The sequence below is a fragment of the Epinephelus lanceolatus genome, chromosome 20 (assembly GCF_041903045.1).
Source record: "Epinephelus lanceolatus isolate andai-2023 chromosome 20, ASM4190304v1, whole genome shotgun sequence".
In the NCBI taxonomy this organism is placed as follows: domain Eukaryota; kingdom Metazoa; phylum Chordata; class Actinopteri; order Perciformes; family Serranidae; genus Epinephelus; species Epinephelus lanceolatus.
In genome coordinates, this window is record NC_135753.1 from 26,621,709 (window position 1) to 26,640,053 (window position 18,345).

An 18,345-nucleotide genomic window follows, 5' to 3' on the forward strand; every position below is an offset into this window, starting at 1 on the left:
ACAAGGTCCCCTATTATTTCATTTCATAATATTCTGTTATTGCAGGCCCACGTGGCCTGTTGGTAATCCAGCCTTGACTAAGGTAATATTTTTTATGTATTTAATTTATTGTACAAAATTCAAATACAAACATTTACGGTATGTTATTATTATTAATAATAATAATAAAAGTTATTTATATAGCACCTTTTATACAAGAAATGCAGCACAAAGTGCTTTACAATAAGGGCATTATTAGCCCTGAGTGCTTCACATGAAAATAGACAGAATAAACATAAAATAGAAGTGATTCTGAAAATTATATTGTAAAACTATAAATCATAAAATCAAGAGGGATTTTTAACGACACGAGCACGAGGCATAAATAGAAAGTAAAAGCATAAAAATTATATATATATATATATATATATATGATTGTATTAATATATTAATAATCAGACAAATGCCCAACAAATTGCATGGGGGTACATATAGCAAGAAACAGAGTCATAAGAGAATGAAATTGGCCAGTGTCATCAATTAATTGTAATGACATTAAGATACAGCAATGTAAATCATGATATATTTATGCAGTATTATTTTGTATGTAGCTTGAAACACAACAGAGAGAGAAATGACAAAGAAAGGTAAAACCAATGAAATAAAAATATAGAAATCATTCCAAAAAATGAAATGGAGCAATGATGGATATAATGCAAAAGGTTATATGAGGCAAAACACAAAAAAAAGAGTGTGTAAGTGAAACACCATTGTGTAGACAGTGTTTGAATACTCTGCAAATACATAAATGTTGCCTGACCCATGCATCAACCGTTATCTTGCATTCTGTAAGTGGCGTCTTTTATTTTGAAAGCGAGGCCGGAGTAAACGTCCGCCAGCAGTACAGCTGGCACCTTGCGCATGTGTGAGGCGTCACGCGATGCAAAAAAAACAGCGATAGGGACGACGGGAAACATAGTTCATACAGCGATTACCCGAAATGCAATCGCAGTCGGGAAATACCAGGCGGGGAATAAGAAAAGTAGCACCATGCGAGAAGTCACCGCGTGATATTTGTCAGCTTTAACAATATCTAAAAGTAAGGGGTGCTAAAACAAAACAAGACGGACTTATCATTAACCGTTATTCGGAAAAAAACGGCTTTTTCTTTGCTTTTGAGTAACGGCAAGACCGCGGACTTGGCCCTCACGCGGGCATCTTTCAAAGCTAACTAGCGTGTTAGCTAAGATGCTGGGCTGACTGTCTTCATGAGTGGCTTGAGTCCAGTCGCCAGTTGGTATTAAATGTGTGCCTCTTGAGACAAAATGTCCGGCTTTAACTTTGGATCAGGGACTCTTGGAGCCACCAGCACCGGTGGGGGATTCTCATTTGGGGGCGCAGCCAGGTAACGTTAACAATATATTTCAAATAGCAAACCTTGCTAACGTTAGCATAGCCACACGTTATCAGGTAACTTGCATGACTTTTGTAGTAACGTCTGAGATTTGCACGTTATTGTTAAAGGTACATACTTTTGTGAAAAGCAAAAATTCATATGAAATGGGGAATTGTTATATGGTGTAATGTTACGTTATCAAAGTTCAAAGTTCTGTTGTGTCCGCTGAGTGCTTGTGGCTTGTTCTGATAAGCAAATTGAAACTAGAAACTGACGTATCATAGCTTTCACTTTGATCACCAGGTTTGCAGACTGCAGGTTTTCCTGATAATCTATAGTTCTTGGTGTACATGTTAAAAGTAAGATGTGTTAGGTAAAAGTGGGAGTGCATGTCCTTGAAACTGACATCTCCCTATGGAGTATTTTAACTAAGTTCTATTAACAAAAACCAGTTTGCATTTCTGTGACAATGACAGATTATCCCTCACTTCCCATCTTGCTACTTGACTCTGGTATCATGGAGGAACTGTGATTACATGTGACTGAATTTACTGCTTCTTGTCCCATCAGTGCGCCTGCAGCCAACACTGGTGGCTTCTCTATCGGGACTGCTCTAGGCACAGCAGCTGCAACCCCTGCTGCCGCCGCCACCACCAGCACCACCCCGTCTCTCGGTTTAGGAGGCAGTCTTTTTGGTCAGAAACCTACTACAGGATTCTCTTTTAACACACCTGCCTCAAGTAATATGTCACACAGTTACAGAAACTATTGTAATTAACATGTCTACCAGCTGCAGCTATACATCTTGTCTCATGTTGTGATGTTGTTCTCCCTCAGGCGCTGCTGCACCCACTACAGGCCTTACATTAGGTATGTTTGTGTTTCTGGTATATTTTCAAAGTAAACTGTTGGAAGGTTAATGACAACAGCTTATAAGTTTGATTTCTGTTTTCGCCTAGGTGCCCCAGCTTCTACAGCTGCGTCCACTGGATTCAGCTTGGCCTTCAATAAGCCCACCGCCTCAGCAACACCCTTTTCCCTCACCACAGCTTCCACCTCCTCATCAGCCCCTGCAGGGTTATCATTTGGCTCTGTCCTGACGTCCACAGCTCCACAGCAGCCTGCAGCAGCAGGCTTCACCCTCGGTCTTGGTAGCTCAACAGCCACCACAGCTGCCTCAACAGGCCCATCACTGGGTGCAAGTTGCTTCTCCAACACTTTGTCTACAGGTGAGATGCAAACATACAACCTGAGCTTGTGTGCATGTGCTGACACTGTACTGAGAGCTCAGTATTACAGCAAAATGTTGCTATATTATTTATATAAAGCAAGATTTGTGTATAAAGGCAATAAAAAGTAATGTTGGCATAGATAAACTGATGATAACGTCGGGGTTTTGTAGTTTTTGGTCAGTGGGTAAGCAATGTAGTGGTGACCTTTGCATAGTGCTTACTTCTGATTTCATTGAGAACATCAATGTTTTAAATTGTTATACTACAGTGGAGTTCTCTATCTGCACATTGTTGCACAGTCTAACATTCTAACTTCTATGTTTACTTGGTGTTGCAGGTTTGGGTCAGACCACTCTTGGAGGCGGAGGCGGGTTAACGTTGGGTTCTCTTTTAGCTACCTCCACAGCAACATCAGCGGCACCTGCCCCCAGTATCGGCCTGGGCGGTGTCGACTTCAGCACTTCCTCTGAGAGCAAGAGCGACACATCATCTGGAGCCACTGCACAGTAAGTCCCGTTGAACAACACACATTATGGTTTTTTTTACTATTTTGAAATGCTAGAACGGTCCAGAAATGCCATATTCATTTTGCTGTAATGATGAAAAACACTCTCTTTCTCTCCCTCAGGGACAGTAAAGCTTTGAAAGATGAGAACCTGCCCCCAGTTATTTGTCAGGATGTCGAGAATTTCCAGTAAGTGCTGTTGTGTGTGCATATATTGTCACAGGATTAGATCCAGTGACTATTGGGTCATAAGCCTGGGCACATTGCTCAGTAGAATTGTGTTATTTGTTTAAAGATGCAAATGCTAACCAGTTTCATCAGTGGCCTTATTGTTCCAAAGGGGAAGTCACTTAATTGGGCTGTGTGTTGTGAACATGGCTAGATAGATCATGGAGTCATAAAGCTATAAATTGAGGTCAAAGGTGGCTGTGTACTCCAAAAGCAATCAAATTTGGTGTAAAATTATAATATGTAAAATTCAGAATCCAACACTCATCCTGGTACTAGTGCACTCATGATTTATTGCTGGAAAGTATTTTGTTTCATTGAATAACTTTATTTCTGTCTCTGTTTCATAGAAAATTTGTTAAAGACCAGAAACAGGTTCAAGAGGACATCAGTAGGATGTCATCAAAGGCTATTTCTAAAGTCCAGGATGACATCAAGAGCCTCAAACAGCTTCTCTCGGTCAGTGCCAGCGGGCTGCAGCGCCAAGCTCTCGCCATCGACAAGCTAAAGCTGGAGACAGCACAGGTACATCTGCACACACAAGCCTTAGAGTGAGAAGTTATATGTTAATGCAAGTCTCTTTAGTCTTGATGCACAAATCTTATACAGTGATAGATTCATTGTCAATATGAGCATACATCAGAATAAACACGACTTTCTCAAATCCAGTGAGGAAGTACACGACAGTTGGTCTTTTCAGTGGAGACACTACTTTTAATCTCATTCTATATTAAGATGGATAAGTGGAGCTTTTTTTAATGTAAAGCTATAGATCAATCTGGCTCTAGCAAATGGGACTTGAAACGACAGGAGCTTAGTTGTCAAGGTTGTTGACTGTATCTGCTACTCACACCTCGTGAGCTGAGAAAGTGGAAAATGCTCGCCAAGAAAGAGATGGCATCCTCTGATGTGTGTTTTTACTCTCCTCTTTTCCTCTGTTCTCAAGGAGCTGAAAAATGCTGACATAGCACTGCGTACACAAAAGACTCCCCCTGGACTTCAGCATGAGAACACAGCTCCATCAGAGTAAGTGAGCTACGGGATAGCAGCCCTGAAGTAAATCAAAAGGGGATGTGCGGATGTTCAGACTGCAGTAGTGGCAGCTTCCTGACCTGTTGAGCCAATGTAGCCGTTGTCACTAGTCTCTGAGTTGTTTTCTACATTTAAGCAATATCACACGTGAGGGAGTGATGTTGTACTGTGATATCGTCACGGCTGTGATTTGGTCGTAGGCACGAGGCCGCAGGCCTCAACAGTTCAACAGTTAAATAAGCAAGGCTGATTAAGAAATGTTGAAAAATGAGGACAAAATAGATAATTTAAGCATTTTATTTGTCTTCCGCCAACAAAAATAGTTCCCTCAGGACTCCACTGTCACCGTTGCTATGTAACGCAGACATGGTGCGCCAGGCACTTACTCTTTATACACATTTATCTGCACGTTTCCATTAATTGTGCAGCCGGTGAAATAAGTCTCTGGTGACTGTATGGTGGACTGTCACTTCACAGGCACAGCCTACTCTGCCTTCTGATCTGACAGTATGTTGCTTTTCTCCAAGTTATTGAGCTCCGCTGATAAAACACTGTGTAATGGTTTTGGGTCCGTGTAGCTCTTTGGAGTTAGAGGACAGGCAGAAACTCACTTTCACACACGTGTGGGATTTCACAAATGCTCGTTGTTTATTTTTACGTCCACTTAAAACACTCCAACCTTACCAAGCCCGGTTGTACGGCTACTACAATTCCACACATGAACACAATAGTTGCCACACGTATTTACAACCATTACTGTTGTGTTGAGAGACATAAAGGAAAGCGGGAGCACATAGGTGTAGTCCGACCAGCGTTTGGGTGCGCTCTCAACAGACAAATCTTAACAAGCGCTGCTTGATGATGTTGCTGTTAAGCGGCACAGTATACATCATGTTAAAGGCACATTTCATATATTCGACTGACAAACCTGGATGTGTGCTCAGATGGATTCAACTTCTCCTCTCCCTCATCTTCCTCTGATGACCATTCATAGTTCAATTCAAAACTTATTTTAGGAAATAAATCCATATTTTTGGCTGTTTGACAGTGGATGAATTAATCAGCCTGCAACGCAACTGCTGACCTAACTGACACTAACCGTCAGTTTTGATTTGATTGTTGATTGCAGTCAGCTGTGAGGCGGAATGATACATGCACAGTGAAATAACCGTGATGTTGTACTCCAATATCATCACGGTTTTACTGTCTCTCGACCAATCAGATTGCAGGGCCGGAACTAACTGTTGTATAAATCAGCTTTTATCACTTCATGAATCTGACAAAGGTAAAAATATGTGTAATTTTTCTGTGTGTAGTTATTTCCGTAGCCTGGTAGAGCAGTTTGAGGTGCAGCTGCAGCAGTACCGACAGCAGATAGAAGAACTGGAGAACCACCTGACGACGCAGAGCAGTGGCTCCCACATCACTCCTCAGGGTAAGAGGAAGAAGAAATGTCTGACTTTTAACACAACCCGTCATCTTTTCATTAACTCACCTTAAATGTGCACTAGGATTATGATGTGTATGTTCTTGTTTCCAGACCTGACCATGGCCATGCAGAAGTTGTACCAGACGTTTGTTGCGCAGGCTGCCCAGCTCCAGTCTGTCCATGAGAATGTCAAGGTCAGGTCTTTTCCTCCCGCTTTGCTGAAAATTAATATCAACTTTGATTGTTTTGAAAATGTGTTTAATGATGTCTAAGGGTGCTTTCAGACCTAGAGTTCGTTTGCTTTGGTCTGAATGAAGGACTAATTGTGTTACAAAGTTGTATAATTGCCTAGAGATGGTTCGAGTTCTCACAGCAGCATGTACAAGCAGACCAGATAAAATGCCTCAGAATTATGTTAAACACATTGTCAAGATACAAAATAAATTGTAATTAAAATGTGCGAATAACATGTAAATTCCTTTTCTTTCTGTCCTATTTTGTTCTATCCCTTTTGTTAATGTCTGACATGACAGATTTTGAAGCACCAGTACCTCTCCTACCGCCGGGCCTTCCTGGAAGACTCTACAGACGTCTTTGAGTCCAAACGGGCGTCGAACAGGAAGTGGCAGAATACGCCGCGAGTCACGACCGGACCCGCCCCGTTTTCCAGTGTGCCCAACGCTGCAGCGGTTGCCATGGCAGCCACGTTGACCCAGCAACAGCAGCCAACTCCAGGTCTGACTGCCTACAAGTTCTAGAAAGTTCTCCTTTTTCTCACCATGTAATAAAGGAGGTAGAGGAGAGACACATGTTTTTGGAGAGGACAGGATAATTGTGTTTTTAAAGTGAGGCAATTGTGGGAGTGGAAAGGTCAAAAGGGGGGACAGAGAGAATTATCGGAAATAATAAAAATAAAAGAAAAGCCTTAGCTGGTGCCAAGCTATTGTGTCTGTACTTTGACTAAAGAACGAGGGAGACAGGCAGAGATAAGAGAAATCTGTTGCTAAGCTCCGACAGGAAACCTTTGTGCTGCCTTACCATCTCATACAAACACTTTCAGTAATACCAAGGATATAATAACTCACGTCACCTAATTCTCTCTGTGTCCTCTCTAATTGGGTGGGATGTTAGAGCAGGTACATGAGGCAGACATTATTGAAGACATGATATAATGCGAGAGAAAGTCCATCAATTTTACTCACTTGAATTTTGAAGTTACAATTAGCTTCTAAATTTTGAGTCAGGACTTGTTCAGTGGGTTCTTGGAAGTGAGCTCACTCGATGAAGGTTGTTTCGTGATGGGGTTAGACGCATTAGACACTTGCTGTGTGATTTATATATACTTAGCATATTCTCAGAACGAGTAGGCATTCAGACGTCTGTCGTTTTGTTTTTAAGATTGTGTCTGAGTGACAGGTTGGTGTTTAATTTATTATAATGTAGCTCCTACTCTCTTCAGTTTGACTGTCTTCGATGTAGGGAAGCTCCGATTGATCAGACGCCAAATGGCATTAGCTAACATTTATAAGAACAGAATTTATAGGAAGATTGTATTATTGTCGTTCAGTGAAGCATGCAGCTTCTCTTGTTCAGGGTCTTACCAGTTTAGGCCAAGGCCCACATTTTGTAGTAACTATACTCAACATACTCAATCTAAAGGCTGACATCATGTTGTATTTGAAAAAAAGGTCCAAATTTATTGATAAAAGTAAGATATATTCCTTAAGTGTTTACTGTCACACCACAATGAATTCTTTCCATATTCTGCCAGTAAAAACAAATATATTTGTAACATTTATTCTACACAGTATTAATATCCAGCATAAGCAGACAGGTGAAGACTGATCTTTTTATTACACGTACTGCTAACTCACAGTTTGGCGTCAGAGGTGTTGGCGAATTTGAAACTTTGTAGGGCTGGGTGACATGTATCCCAAAATTTACGCCCGTAAACCCGTACACTAAAGCTATAAAACCTAATCAAGCAGGTCATATAGTTTCACTCACGCCAGCACTCAATATGTGGCACACAAATTCACTTTTATCAAACATTTTACAACTATGTTAAGAGTAGTGTCCATCATGGTTGTAGTCACATCTCAGAGGTGTTAAACAAATGTTCAGCCTTTTTTGTAGGCTTTGGTTTGTAGGCCATTTTACTGGCATATCAGGGCACTCACTTACTATGAACAAACTAAGCTACTGTTTATATTAGCATGCTCCTGCTGTCCTTTTTTTCCTCGCAGTAAAGATGTAATTCAAACGTTTAAAAGCAATATTTTAATTGGATGGGGTTGCAAAGGCAGCATGGTTTAAAAATATCTCACATGGCGAGTAATGGAAACTTCAGCTCGAGTTTCATTTGCGAATTTCTGCTGCCTCCTTTTTACAAAAAAACAAATCTGCTCAGACTGTATCAGATCCACAAATCATTAATTGTTACCTGGACAGTGAATGTGTCTCATATTTCAGTGTGCTAATATTTGGACTTTTACATACCTTTGATCTCTTAATATGCGCAGAAGCTACTATGAATAAGCGTCAAGTAGGGATGGGAATATTTTACCGATCCGTTACTTACCCCACTTAAAAGGCCTTCACAAACAAGCCCCATTACAACAGTAGGCAAAATCCACTTGTGTGGTAGACATGCGCACTCCCTCGGTGCCTGCTTAAGATTTTTTGTGTGTTTTGCTCCATTTTTTATTTCATATACAGTCAAAACTTTCCGATCATTTTTGTTTGATCATTTGTTTATTGTAATCCTGTGTGATGTGGGTGTGCTAGCAGTCTAAAAAGCTGCACTGAGCTGTAACTAACTCATCGCTTTGCTAGTGTGTAAACCCCACAGTTGGGTACTAGGTTACAAGATTGCGTTTTTTTTGTGTGTGTGTGTGTGTTTTTTTTTTTTTAATGCTAGTGATAATATTTAGCAAATTTCCCATCCCTATTGCCAAATAGTGATTATTCACAAGCCTAATTACAAGTGTTTTTTGGTCTCGTCAGTATTTATTTACCTATTTATTTTAATTTTATTTTTTGTTTATGTGTGTAACTAAGTCTGAAATTGGAATGGCATAGTGGCAGTCGGCCAGTATCACAGCACTTCCAACACTAACAAACAGCTGGTGGCGCTTACTTTCAGGCAGGTTCTTCTTTGACCCGTGTATTTGTCGGTGCGGTGATTTATTGTGTAGGCCAAAAGCTTGTTCAGATTTGTGCCTCGGTGGGTGTAAGGTGAAAGGTGCCAAAAGACTCAGGACTGAAACTATAAACTATTTAATTACCTGAACTGTAATTTAAACTAAGATATTGTCTTTCCATTACCGCACTCGCTCTGTCTTAAAGTGGAGATAAGCTGGTGACCTTCTGAAATAGCCGCGGTCTTTGTCACTTATTTCTGGCCTACATGAACGAATCGGTGTGCTCAGTGTGTTTGTATACAATCAAGTGTTGTGAAAAAAGCCGGTCACTTGTGTCGAAGGTTCATTTAGAATATGGCAAAAATAGTCTGCATTAATTCACTGTTAAACACTGCATTTGATTGGTTTGGTTGTATGCAGCCATACCACTGTTACTTGATTTCAACTCTTTCACCTAAGGGCTACTGTCAGTGTTACAGGGCTGGATCATTTTCACTTTAACTTCAGTTCAATGTAAATGTAGAGAAAAAGTGCTGTTAACAAGTTGTAATTTCAGGTATTTTATTCAAGGTTAGTGGTTCGATGTCGAATCGATGTTTGCCAAAACTTGTGTGGAAAGTCGACTTTCCCGTTTGTTTGATTTCATTGATTGAGTCAAGCTTGTTCGGAAGTTCAGAGGAGAATAAAGTTTTTGCTGCTCACGCTGGTCCTTCAGTACCAGTAACACACATGGGTGCCAAACGAAACAGACAGATCAGTGTGGTCAGACGTCTCTTTATTGAGTGATAAAAAGACAGTCTTGCTTGATATTGAGTCATATTGATTGAGATACCTGTGAGAGCATAGCATTTTTTGGCACTTGAGTGAGGAAAGTGACACTATGTGATGTGTTCTGATATAAACCGGTCAGTTCACTCTCCAGCACTCTCCTGTATATTGCTGCTAGTCACAGTGGTGCTCGGTGAACCTAATTGATTCTTAAAGGAGCTGCTGCGTGTTAGGAAAGAAACCGCTGCTTTGGACATTCCAGTCCTCTGCTACACAACTCTAAATTTTTTTGAAGGATTGAGATGCAGTTTTAGGAAGAGCTGGACATCTTTGTCTTTTATCCAGATTCCCAAGTTGTCCAGAATTTTTGTGTAATTTAGCTTACACTTCAAAATATTGTCTTCCACATCTCTACAGGCAAAATAATGGCTATTAAATTATGTCATAATTATTGGTCTGTCAAAGCTGTTTGGACCTAGAAGGTGAGAGTGGATATTTAGCCACCTTATTCCTGTATGTTGGGTGTCTCCTCAATATCTGTCAGTGATATGTATGCAAATGCTGACTGCTGTATTTTCTTGAATGCCAACAGCAGGGGTGATCCCACTTACCTCTTTTTTATTTTTGAGTGAAGGAATTAAAATGTGAATTTTTATTTTTTGGGGTGGCTGGCACATTATTGCTCCACACCACAACATGCCGACAGTGCTCAACTTAACGTGAGTTACTCTGAAACTCATTAATGATTCAGAATTGTGTATATGGTATCTTACTTTTTCTGTGATGTTCATCTTCAGCACAGCAGTTCCCTCACTTGGGCCCGATTAGTCAAAAATCAGAGAGTCTGGTGTTTTGAGTTGTTGGCTGTCACAGACTGTTTTGAATGTTGTTGTCTTCATCATTTCCTTTTTCCTTCTCACATTATGCTTTTTTTGTAGTGGCTTTTTTCTGTGTGTGGCTTCTAGGAGGTACTACTATTAAGCGGGATTTATAGTTGTGCGGCAGACCCTGCGCCGTAGCCTACGTGCATCACCGTTGTGAGAATTTATACTTGTGCAGTGGTGTGTCTGTGTCACCCTGCAGTTACACCTCCAACACACTAGTTGGCAGCAGGGTTTCTGTGAAGTGCTGTGAAGTTTAGTTGATACATAACACACCAAAAACACATTAAACATGGCTTAATAGAGACACTTTCAAACACAAGTACACAAATTGGCTTCACTATAACTCGCAGCATTCACAGCCAAACACTTAATGTGTTAAGTGTTAATCCGGACACATTTTCCCCACACATAGAACATGCTAATGTCATTAGCACAAGCCTATGGCATTTTACATTGTATAAATTAGCCTAGCAGCTAGCGATTGTTTCCTCTTCTCATATAAAACCATTTCACAAAGGTAAAGGTACATAATTTGGCTCGACCACAACTCACAAGGTTCATCGACAAAATAACTGTCTCATAGTAAACACGTTTTTCAAACAGATGTAACATGCTAACGTTATTAGCACAAGCCTATGGCATTTTACATTGTATATATTAGCCTAGCGACAAGTGGAGATTTCCTCTGCTCTTATGAAGTATGAATCCCTGAAGGATAGATTACACAAGAGACTTAAAATGCTATTTTTGTGGAGGCTTTATTGTTTTCACAATTTATTGTCTCTTATCTGTGAAATAAAAGTGAATAAAAACTTAAACTGAGGGAAATGGTTTCAGCTTACAGAAATAGACAGGAGGTCTGCGTCGCTGCAACACATAGTTAACATTTCTAGGGAGGTGCACGTCAGGCTACGGCGTAGGTCATGGTGTAGGCTACATGTCGACGCAAAAGTATAAATTCCGCATTACAGGTTGTGTTTTAGGGGGTGTTTGTGATCTTTGACAAGCTATACATTTGATAACAAGACTGAATCTCTTACAGTATGTTAACCTGTCGCCTCAGCTAAGTCAGACTTCATCCAAACGAGAAAAGTGTTTGTAGCCTGTAATCATATGTGAATTAATCCAAGGTGCAGCTTTTGTTTTTAGAATCTGGCTGTTACTATGTCCAAGAACACACTGGTGAAAAGTGTTCAAACACAAATCGCGAAGGTCATTCAATCCCTGTAGGATGAATGGCCCGAAACTTGACCACACTGACTTCCACAGGCAAACTGTAACATATCACTGAGTTTCCTTTATTTTGACCAGTTTACACTGAGAGGCAGCCGTAGATGCCAAATTCACATTTTCTTATCTAAAATCTCGAGTGCTTTTACTTGTAGATGAATGTGTTCAAACTTATATAACCAATGCCTGTTGATACAGTATATTTAATATATAATATGGTGTGCCTTTTAAGCTATATTCAATAATTGTGTGATGATGCATTTTTTTCCTTTTTGGCGTATGCTAGTTCATTCACTCTCAGAAATCTTGAAAATTTGGAAACTTGTCAAATGCAGTAGCAGTTAGCAATTAACAATCAATTCTGTTCGAAACTGTTTGTTTGTGTTTTATGTAAGTGGAATTGCATATTAAATTGAAAATAAATCCATTTCTAAACAAAGAAACGTTTGTCCTTGTTTCTTTTTCGACTGAAGATGATGTAGCCGTGCAGACTAATTGGACGCCTTACAAAATTTGAATACATAAAAAAATGCATAGAGGAAAAAAAGGACAAGTTTCTGAGTGAAAGAACTAGCAGCATTTTTTGCCACAGTTTGTCAACAACAAGAACTCCAAACCTTCTCTAAGAATATTTATAAAGTACAATAGCACATATATTAGTGTGTTGCAGTTGTAAAAACACTGTGCATCTTCTGATCCTGCAGTTAAACTGTAGTGTTGTATCTTTAAAGCACCATGTGAGGGTTGTATAGAGAAGTTACAGAACTGCTGCAATGTTGTGATGTCCCTACAAACACACCACAGTGTTACACAATCTGTTGCATACACTCTGTTTTTACGGATGCATTCAAAAACTGTAAAAACCAGGTTATTAAAAACCTGCAATTTTAAGCTTTTTGATGAGACAGAGTCCGTTTTATGTGGCAGTAGTGCAGGTCACAACATATATAATGTGTCCCTGTCAGAGTGAATGCACATGTACAATGAACGTAATTTACCTCACACACATCAAATGCATTCAGAGGAGTAAAGCGTATGCTCTCTCTCTGCCATAGGGACCCAGGCACCCTTGGGGGCAGGGTTTGGAAACCCCTTTGCCTCGGCAGTGGGCACTAGCTTGGGCTCTTCTACCCTTGGAGGTATTACCTCTGCCTTTTTTTAAAAAATTGAATATTCCCTTTAGTTTTGCCCTTCCCTTACTGTTTTCGCTAATGCCTCCTAGCTTTTGCTCAGCAGCCTTTTTCTTTGAGGTTTTTGTGTTCCCCTGTATGAAAGCAGCAGTAGGCCGTGTGTATGTGTCTGAGAGAGAGTGGTGCAGTTTAAGCTTGGCAGTGATTTTTATTTTCTGTTCTTCCCTGCGCAAGAGGTCAAGTGCGTTCACACCACGAGAAAACTGAGCAACACTTGCCACAGGTCTCTGTACCTTTACAGTTTTTGGTCCTTAATGAGGAGAAATGTGGCCAAAGGAATTCACTAGTCATGTTCTACCTTTGGATGTAAACTGGCAAATCCACTTGGCCACAACAGCCAGTTAAAAGCGATTTGGCAGTGTGGGATTAAGTGGTCTGAACGCACAACAGGTTGGTGTGTTCTCCTGTAGTTGGTGTGTTTGGTAAACTCTTTTCGTGTTGTTTTTTTCCTCCCCTTGGCCTTTGCTTTGCCGTGCAGTGCACTGTGACTTCTTACTTGTTCTGCAGCCTCAGTCAGAAGTTCAGCTCTGCGTAGTGTCCTCTGTTGATTAGGTTATGGCATTAGTTTTACATATGGGTCATTCCATGTCAAATCAGAGGCTTTGTGTACATTCTAGATATTTACTCAGACTTTATGGATGTGCTATTTGATAGAAAAAAAAAATAATTCTGTAATATGTTTTTCCCCCCTCTAGTTTCAACACCCTTAAAAAATGTCTTCTGTAGGAAGTCATTTTTTCAGTGTCTTGAGAAATATTACCCAGACGGCCTTGACATTTGGTAGGAGCACAGACAAAACAATATACACAATATACACCAAATCCAAATGATTGAAAGGCACAAGCAGATGTCATTTTTTTCATTACTGGCCCTTGAAAACGTAAAAAAGAGAGAGTCCTCCAAGCTATGCACATATCGATGTTTCCACACTTTAGCAAAAACACAGTATTTGATTGATGTTGCCCCAAATTTCAGGGGCTCTCACATAAACAGAATCTGATATATGGCAAGTACCACAAACCAGGGTTGCAATTCGATGCCTTTTTGAAATGTCAAAATGGCGATGTGGACCTGCCACTTCTCTTCTCTTCATTCACAGTGAATTGAAATGAAAAAGAGGTGCATATTTGCTGATTTTGATGTCACACTTGCCTTTTAGTTGTGTAAATCACCAGTTACATCAAGATACAATATCATATTGATTTTTTGGACAACGATACGATATTTGTCAATATTACAAAGTCTGCCACGATACGATTTTGATGTGATTTGGGGCCTGCGGTCGATATGAGATGATATCATCTGCCCATTTACTACAGTTAACTTCAGAAGAAGCTGCCATCCCTTTCTTTTTGCTTCTGGCTATAAAAGATAAAAACAACACATAAATAATGTAAATAACTGTAACCGCTTAAGTGCAGTGAAGTTTACTTTAAACTTTCTGGCAACAATTAAATCGTAGGCAACTGGACTTTGATTTTGTCTAGAAGACGTTTCGCCTCTTATCCAAGCGACTTTATCAGTTCTCAACGCATCAGTCTGACAAGTCCTCACTAGTCTGACAAACAGTGGAGTAAGACTCAGGTTTTTAACATCTGTGGAGGTGTACACCCACCACCCTCATAAGACAATACTTACCAGGGGAGGTGGCCTGAGACACCACCTATCCCCCATTTACAATGCGGCCCTTGCTGCTGTACTTAAGAGATTGAACAACAAAGACTGCCCGAAACTAACCTCAAGTGGCTCAAAGAAACACAACGACAGTCGTTCACTGGTAACCACACATCATGCCTAACGACTGTTGCTCACCAGTGGCCCCACCCACTCCTAACGACCGTCGTTCACTAGTGTGACTCACCTGACCCAAACAATGGTCCAGTGAAACTCCACTAACGAAGTATTGTCTTATGAGGGTGGTGGGTGTACACCTCCACAGAGGTTAAAAACCTGAGTCTTACTCCACTGTTTGTCCGACTTGTGAGGACTAGTCAGACTGATGCGTTGAGAACTGATGAAGCCGCTTGGATAAGAGGCGAAACGTCTTCTAGACAAAATCAAAGTCCAGTTGCCTACGATTTAATTGTTGCCAGAATGGAATTGACCTGGATAAATGAGAATATCCGCAAACTTACTTTAAACTGACTCCACAAACGCACGTTACACAGCACATGGGATAAGTTAGCAGGGGTGTAACGATCCATCGATCCGATTAAGATATCGATTCAGTGATCAACATTCCTGTATCGTCGATGCAAAGTGAAAACATCGATCTATATTGTCATCTTGAGGATATGCTTTTATTTTGAAAGTCTGCGTCACCATCAAACAACAGCAGGCAGATGGTAGGCAGTCAAGAAAAAGACCATGAGGATAATGTTTTTTACTTGGGAATAAATCAACAGTGTGGATATAATTTGGATTTCAGAGAAAAAAGAGGGTCAACAGATGCCGTTCATAAACAATGCCTTCCCACTACAGCAAGATTAGCTGCTCTGATTCAACAAGGTTGAGCTGAAAAAATGTGCATGTAGGCTGGAGTTTAACCAAGCTGTTCTGTCAGGAGATACAGTGACTTAAACCAACGGTGAGTAAGAAGAAGTGTAAATAAAACATCTAATTAATTAAGTTATGAATGGAGGAAAGTCTGCTAGCCGCTAAGCTAACTTATGCAATGTAAAAATGCTTGGGCTGATAATGGGTGACTAGCAAGAAAGAAATGACATATCAGTGAACCTTAACATTTATTACTGAGCTGAAAAAAGCATATCCTAAAGATGACGATATAGATCAATGTTTTCACTTTGTATGGATGATACTGGATGGTTGATCATTGAATCAATATGTTGATCCAGATCGATGGATCATTACTCACCTAGTGACCATGCCCAAAGACTTTTTTTAAACGGGGGTGAAAATGACAACACTCCCAGTGGCAAAACGATTATACAATTCTCAAAATTCATCCAAATATACTTTACAGAACTTGTTTTTTGGTCTCAAATAGCATATACATAAGGTTATACTGTAGGTCTATCTTATTTGACACAGAGTGACCTATATATGTTTGCCAGTGTCTGCCTGTGTGTACCCCTGAGCCTCTGCTCCATGTATTACTTCCTAGTGTAGGCTGTGTGCTGAGCCCAAACTGACTTCCATGTCACTCTCTCCCACAGGTTTTGGTGGTGGGCCAGGATTTGGTGGGGTGGGAACTGGGGGGTCTTCTTTTGCCTTCTCATCCGCCAGTAAGCCCACAGGAGGCAGTCTGAGTGCAGGTACATCCATACATACTGAGCATATGTCATCAGAGGCAGCTGGACAAACCTCCTGTATACATATTGTCAAGCTCCTCAGAGCAATGTGCAGATAGTTTCCTCTCTGCTGTAAGAAGGCTTTGTTGACAACATTATCCTTGTATAGTCTTGTAAGACTTTTTACGCAAGCGTGCTGGCGGTTTGGCCAGCACATTTTGGGATATGGGGTTTTACACCAGGTGGACAAAATCTCCTCACAACATAGCAAATGCTGGAATCTGTGTTTCATATGGACATCCTTTATTTTTATCCTTTATTTGCTCCATTACTTTTGTTTTTTCTAACATTTCCTCTTCCTTTTCTTGTCCTGCGTCCCCTGTCTCTTGCTTTTCCAGGTTTCGGTAGCAGCAGCAGCTCAGGCTTTAACTTCAGTAACCCCGGCCTCAACCCCTCAGCCGGCCTGACATTTGGCGTGTCTAACCCAGCTGCGGCAAGCTTTGGCACGGCGCCCCTTCTCCAGCTCAAGAAACCCCCTGCTGGTAATAAAAGGGGCAAGAGATAGAAGAGAGGAGAAACAGAGCCCTGTGACTGACCAGCTGACCGGCTTGGGGTTTGTAGTGGGTAAGGCCTGGTCTCCCAAAAGCATATAAGTGCTATGATAATCATTATTGAACTACATAAGAAACTCATTGGGGCTTGGATTGAACCCACTGTAGCACAGCAACAAAGGATCATCCATTTAAAATCACATGGAGGCATATACAACATTGGCAGACAAGCATTATCTTTCTATCATACATTGGTCTGTATTTTTACTGTCTTACACTGATTTGATGAAATTAATTGATTCCAAATTGCCTCCTATATTTCCACTAATATTGCCTGTCAGCTTAAAATAACACTTAACATAATTTTGGCCTTATTAATACTTGGGAACTCCTAATCAATGCAGTAGACATGGGAGTGTATGGGAAGGTTAAAAGTGATGTTTGGATAATGTTAAACATGAGTTGCTTGCATTGACTCAAAATGCTGCCTGCACACTATAATCCGTAGCGCTACAATGCTTTTGGGAATGCCAGCCAGGGACAGAGCTGGGTCAATAACAAATCGTTCACTTATCTGTGAGGAATTGCTTTCGTCTGAATATTGTACACGATCGATGTGTTTTTGTGCTCTGAGGTGGAGAGTGCAGTCGGCACCATTGTGGTGCACAGTCGCCCAGCTGCACTCGAACGCCTCTCAAATGATGACTTGGCTCAAGTCTCGTCCAGGGAGTGGTGAGATAAGGGAAAGGAGCTTAGGAGGCAACAGTTGGTCTGAACAGTGTAGTCCCTGCCTGGAGGTGTCAGCGAGGAGTGTTATCTGATCTTAGATAGTTTTATAGGCACATGAGAGTGTCCAGGGTGGGTTTTTGGGGGAAGCACAGTTTTATTTTTATATCAAGCAGAGAGGAAGATGAAACTCGGGAGGGGTAAAAATGGGACTAGCACCATGGGATAGTCCATCATCTAGTCCACATAACCTGTGTTGTTTTTGCTAGAGTCCATCCTTATCATTGTTTAATAATTACTTTTTAGACTTATTTAGTTTGCCCCATTGTAAGAACTCGGGAGCAGAAACACTGTGCTGTTTGTTTCACATTGCTCCCGTTAAATGTAAGTGGAATCTGAAAGGGACTTCACGAGCAGATTCTACCTACGCAACTTATACATGTGCTATAATAAATTTGCACTTGCCAGTGTATCTGACCTGACAGTGATTGTGTGAATGTGCATGTGTGCTTATTGCACAAGTATGAATTTGTCTCTCTTGTCCATCATAGTCGCTGACTTATTTTGAGTGTCAGGTGTGATTGGGGCAATATTCTGCTTTTTTTTTTTTTAAAAAAAAAAAGTCCATGTCAGTGCAGTTACCAAATACTGGTAACTGTACGATTATTTTCTAATCACAGTGTATGTGTAAACCTGTATTTTCAAGAAGCTGTTTAATAATAAAATCTCCAACATGATGTATGCCTGTCTGTGGCATCACTTCAATAAATGTGTGTACTGACACAGAATGACGTCTCTCCT

General features: G+C 40.6%; 1 protein-coding gene across 4 annotated transcripts; it reads left to right on the forward strand.

The window, feature by feature from the left end:
- The first annotated feature begins 960 nt into the window (after positions 1-960).
- On the forward strand, positions 961-18,332 carry nup58 (nucleoporin 58). 4 transcript variants are annotated; one of them, XM_033638644.2, is made up of 14 exons: positions 961-1,384; positions 1,946-2,115; positions 2,213-2,245; positions 2,335-2,604; positions 2,945-3,113; positions 3,236-3,301; positions 3,691-3,865; positions 4,287-4,366; positions 5,689-5,807; positions 5,913-5,995; positions 6,335-6,536; positions 12,882-12,965; positions 16,193-16,291; positions 16,666-18,332. In XM_033638644.2, the coding sequence occupies exons 1-14, from the start codon at positions 1,305-1,307 to the stop codon at positions 16,830-16,832; spliced, it is 1,797 nt and encodes a 598-aa protein (XP_033494535.1). In that variant the 5' UTR covers positions 961-1,304; the 3' UTR covers positions 16,833-18,332. The 4 variants fall into 4 exon arrangements, with proteins under 4 accessions (XP_033494535.1, XP_033494536.1, XP_033494537.1 ...); XM_033638645.2 differs by having other exon boundaries at positions 1,946-2,070; XM_033638646.2 differs by lacking the exon at positions 12,882-12,965.
- Positions 18,333-18,345: the final 13 nt, after the last annotated feature.

What these genes read in the sequence shown, in the direction of transcription:
- nup58 (XM_033638644.2), top strand. Translation starts at nt 1,305, where the DNA reads ATGTCCGGCTTTAACTTTGGATCAGGGACTCTTGGAGCCACCAGCACC. An exon ending in GGGCTCTTCTACCCTTGGAG is followed by an intron (nt 12,966 to 16,192) that starts GTATTACCTCTG and finishes TCTCTCCCACAG; the next exon opens with GTTTTGGTGGTGGGCCAGGA. An exon ending in AGGAGGCAGTCTGAGTGCAG is followed by an intron (nt 16,292 to 16,665) that starts GTACATCCATAC and finishes TTGCTTTTCCAG; the next exon opens with GTTTCGGTAGCAGCAGCAGC.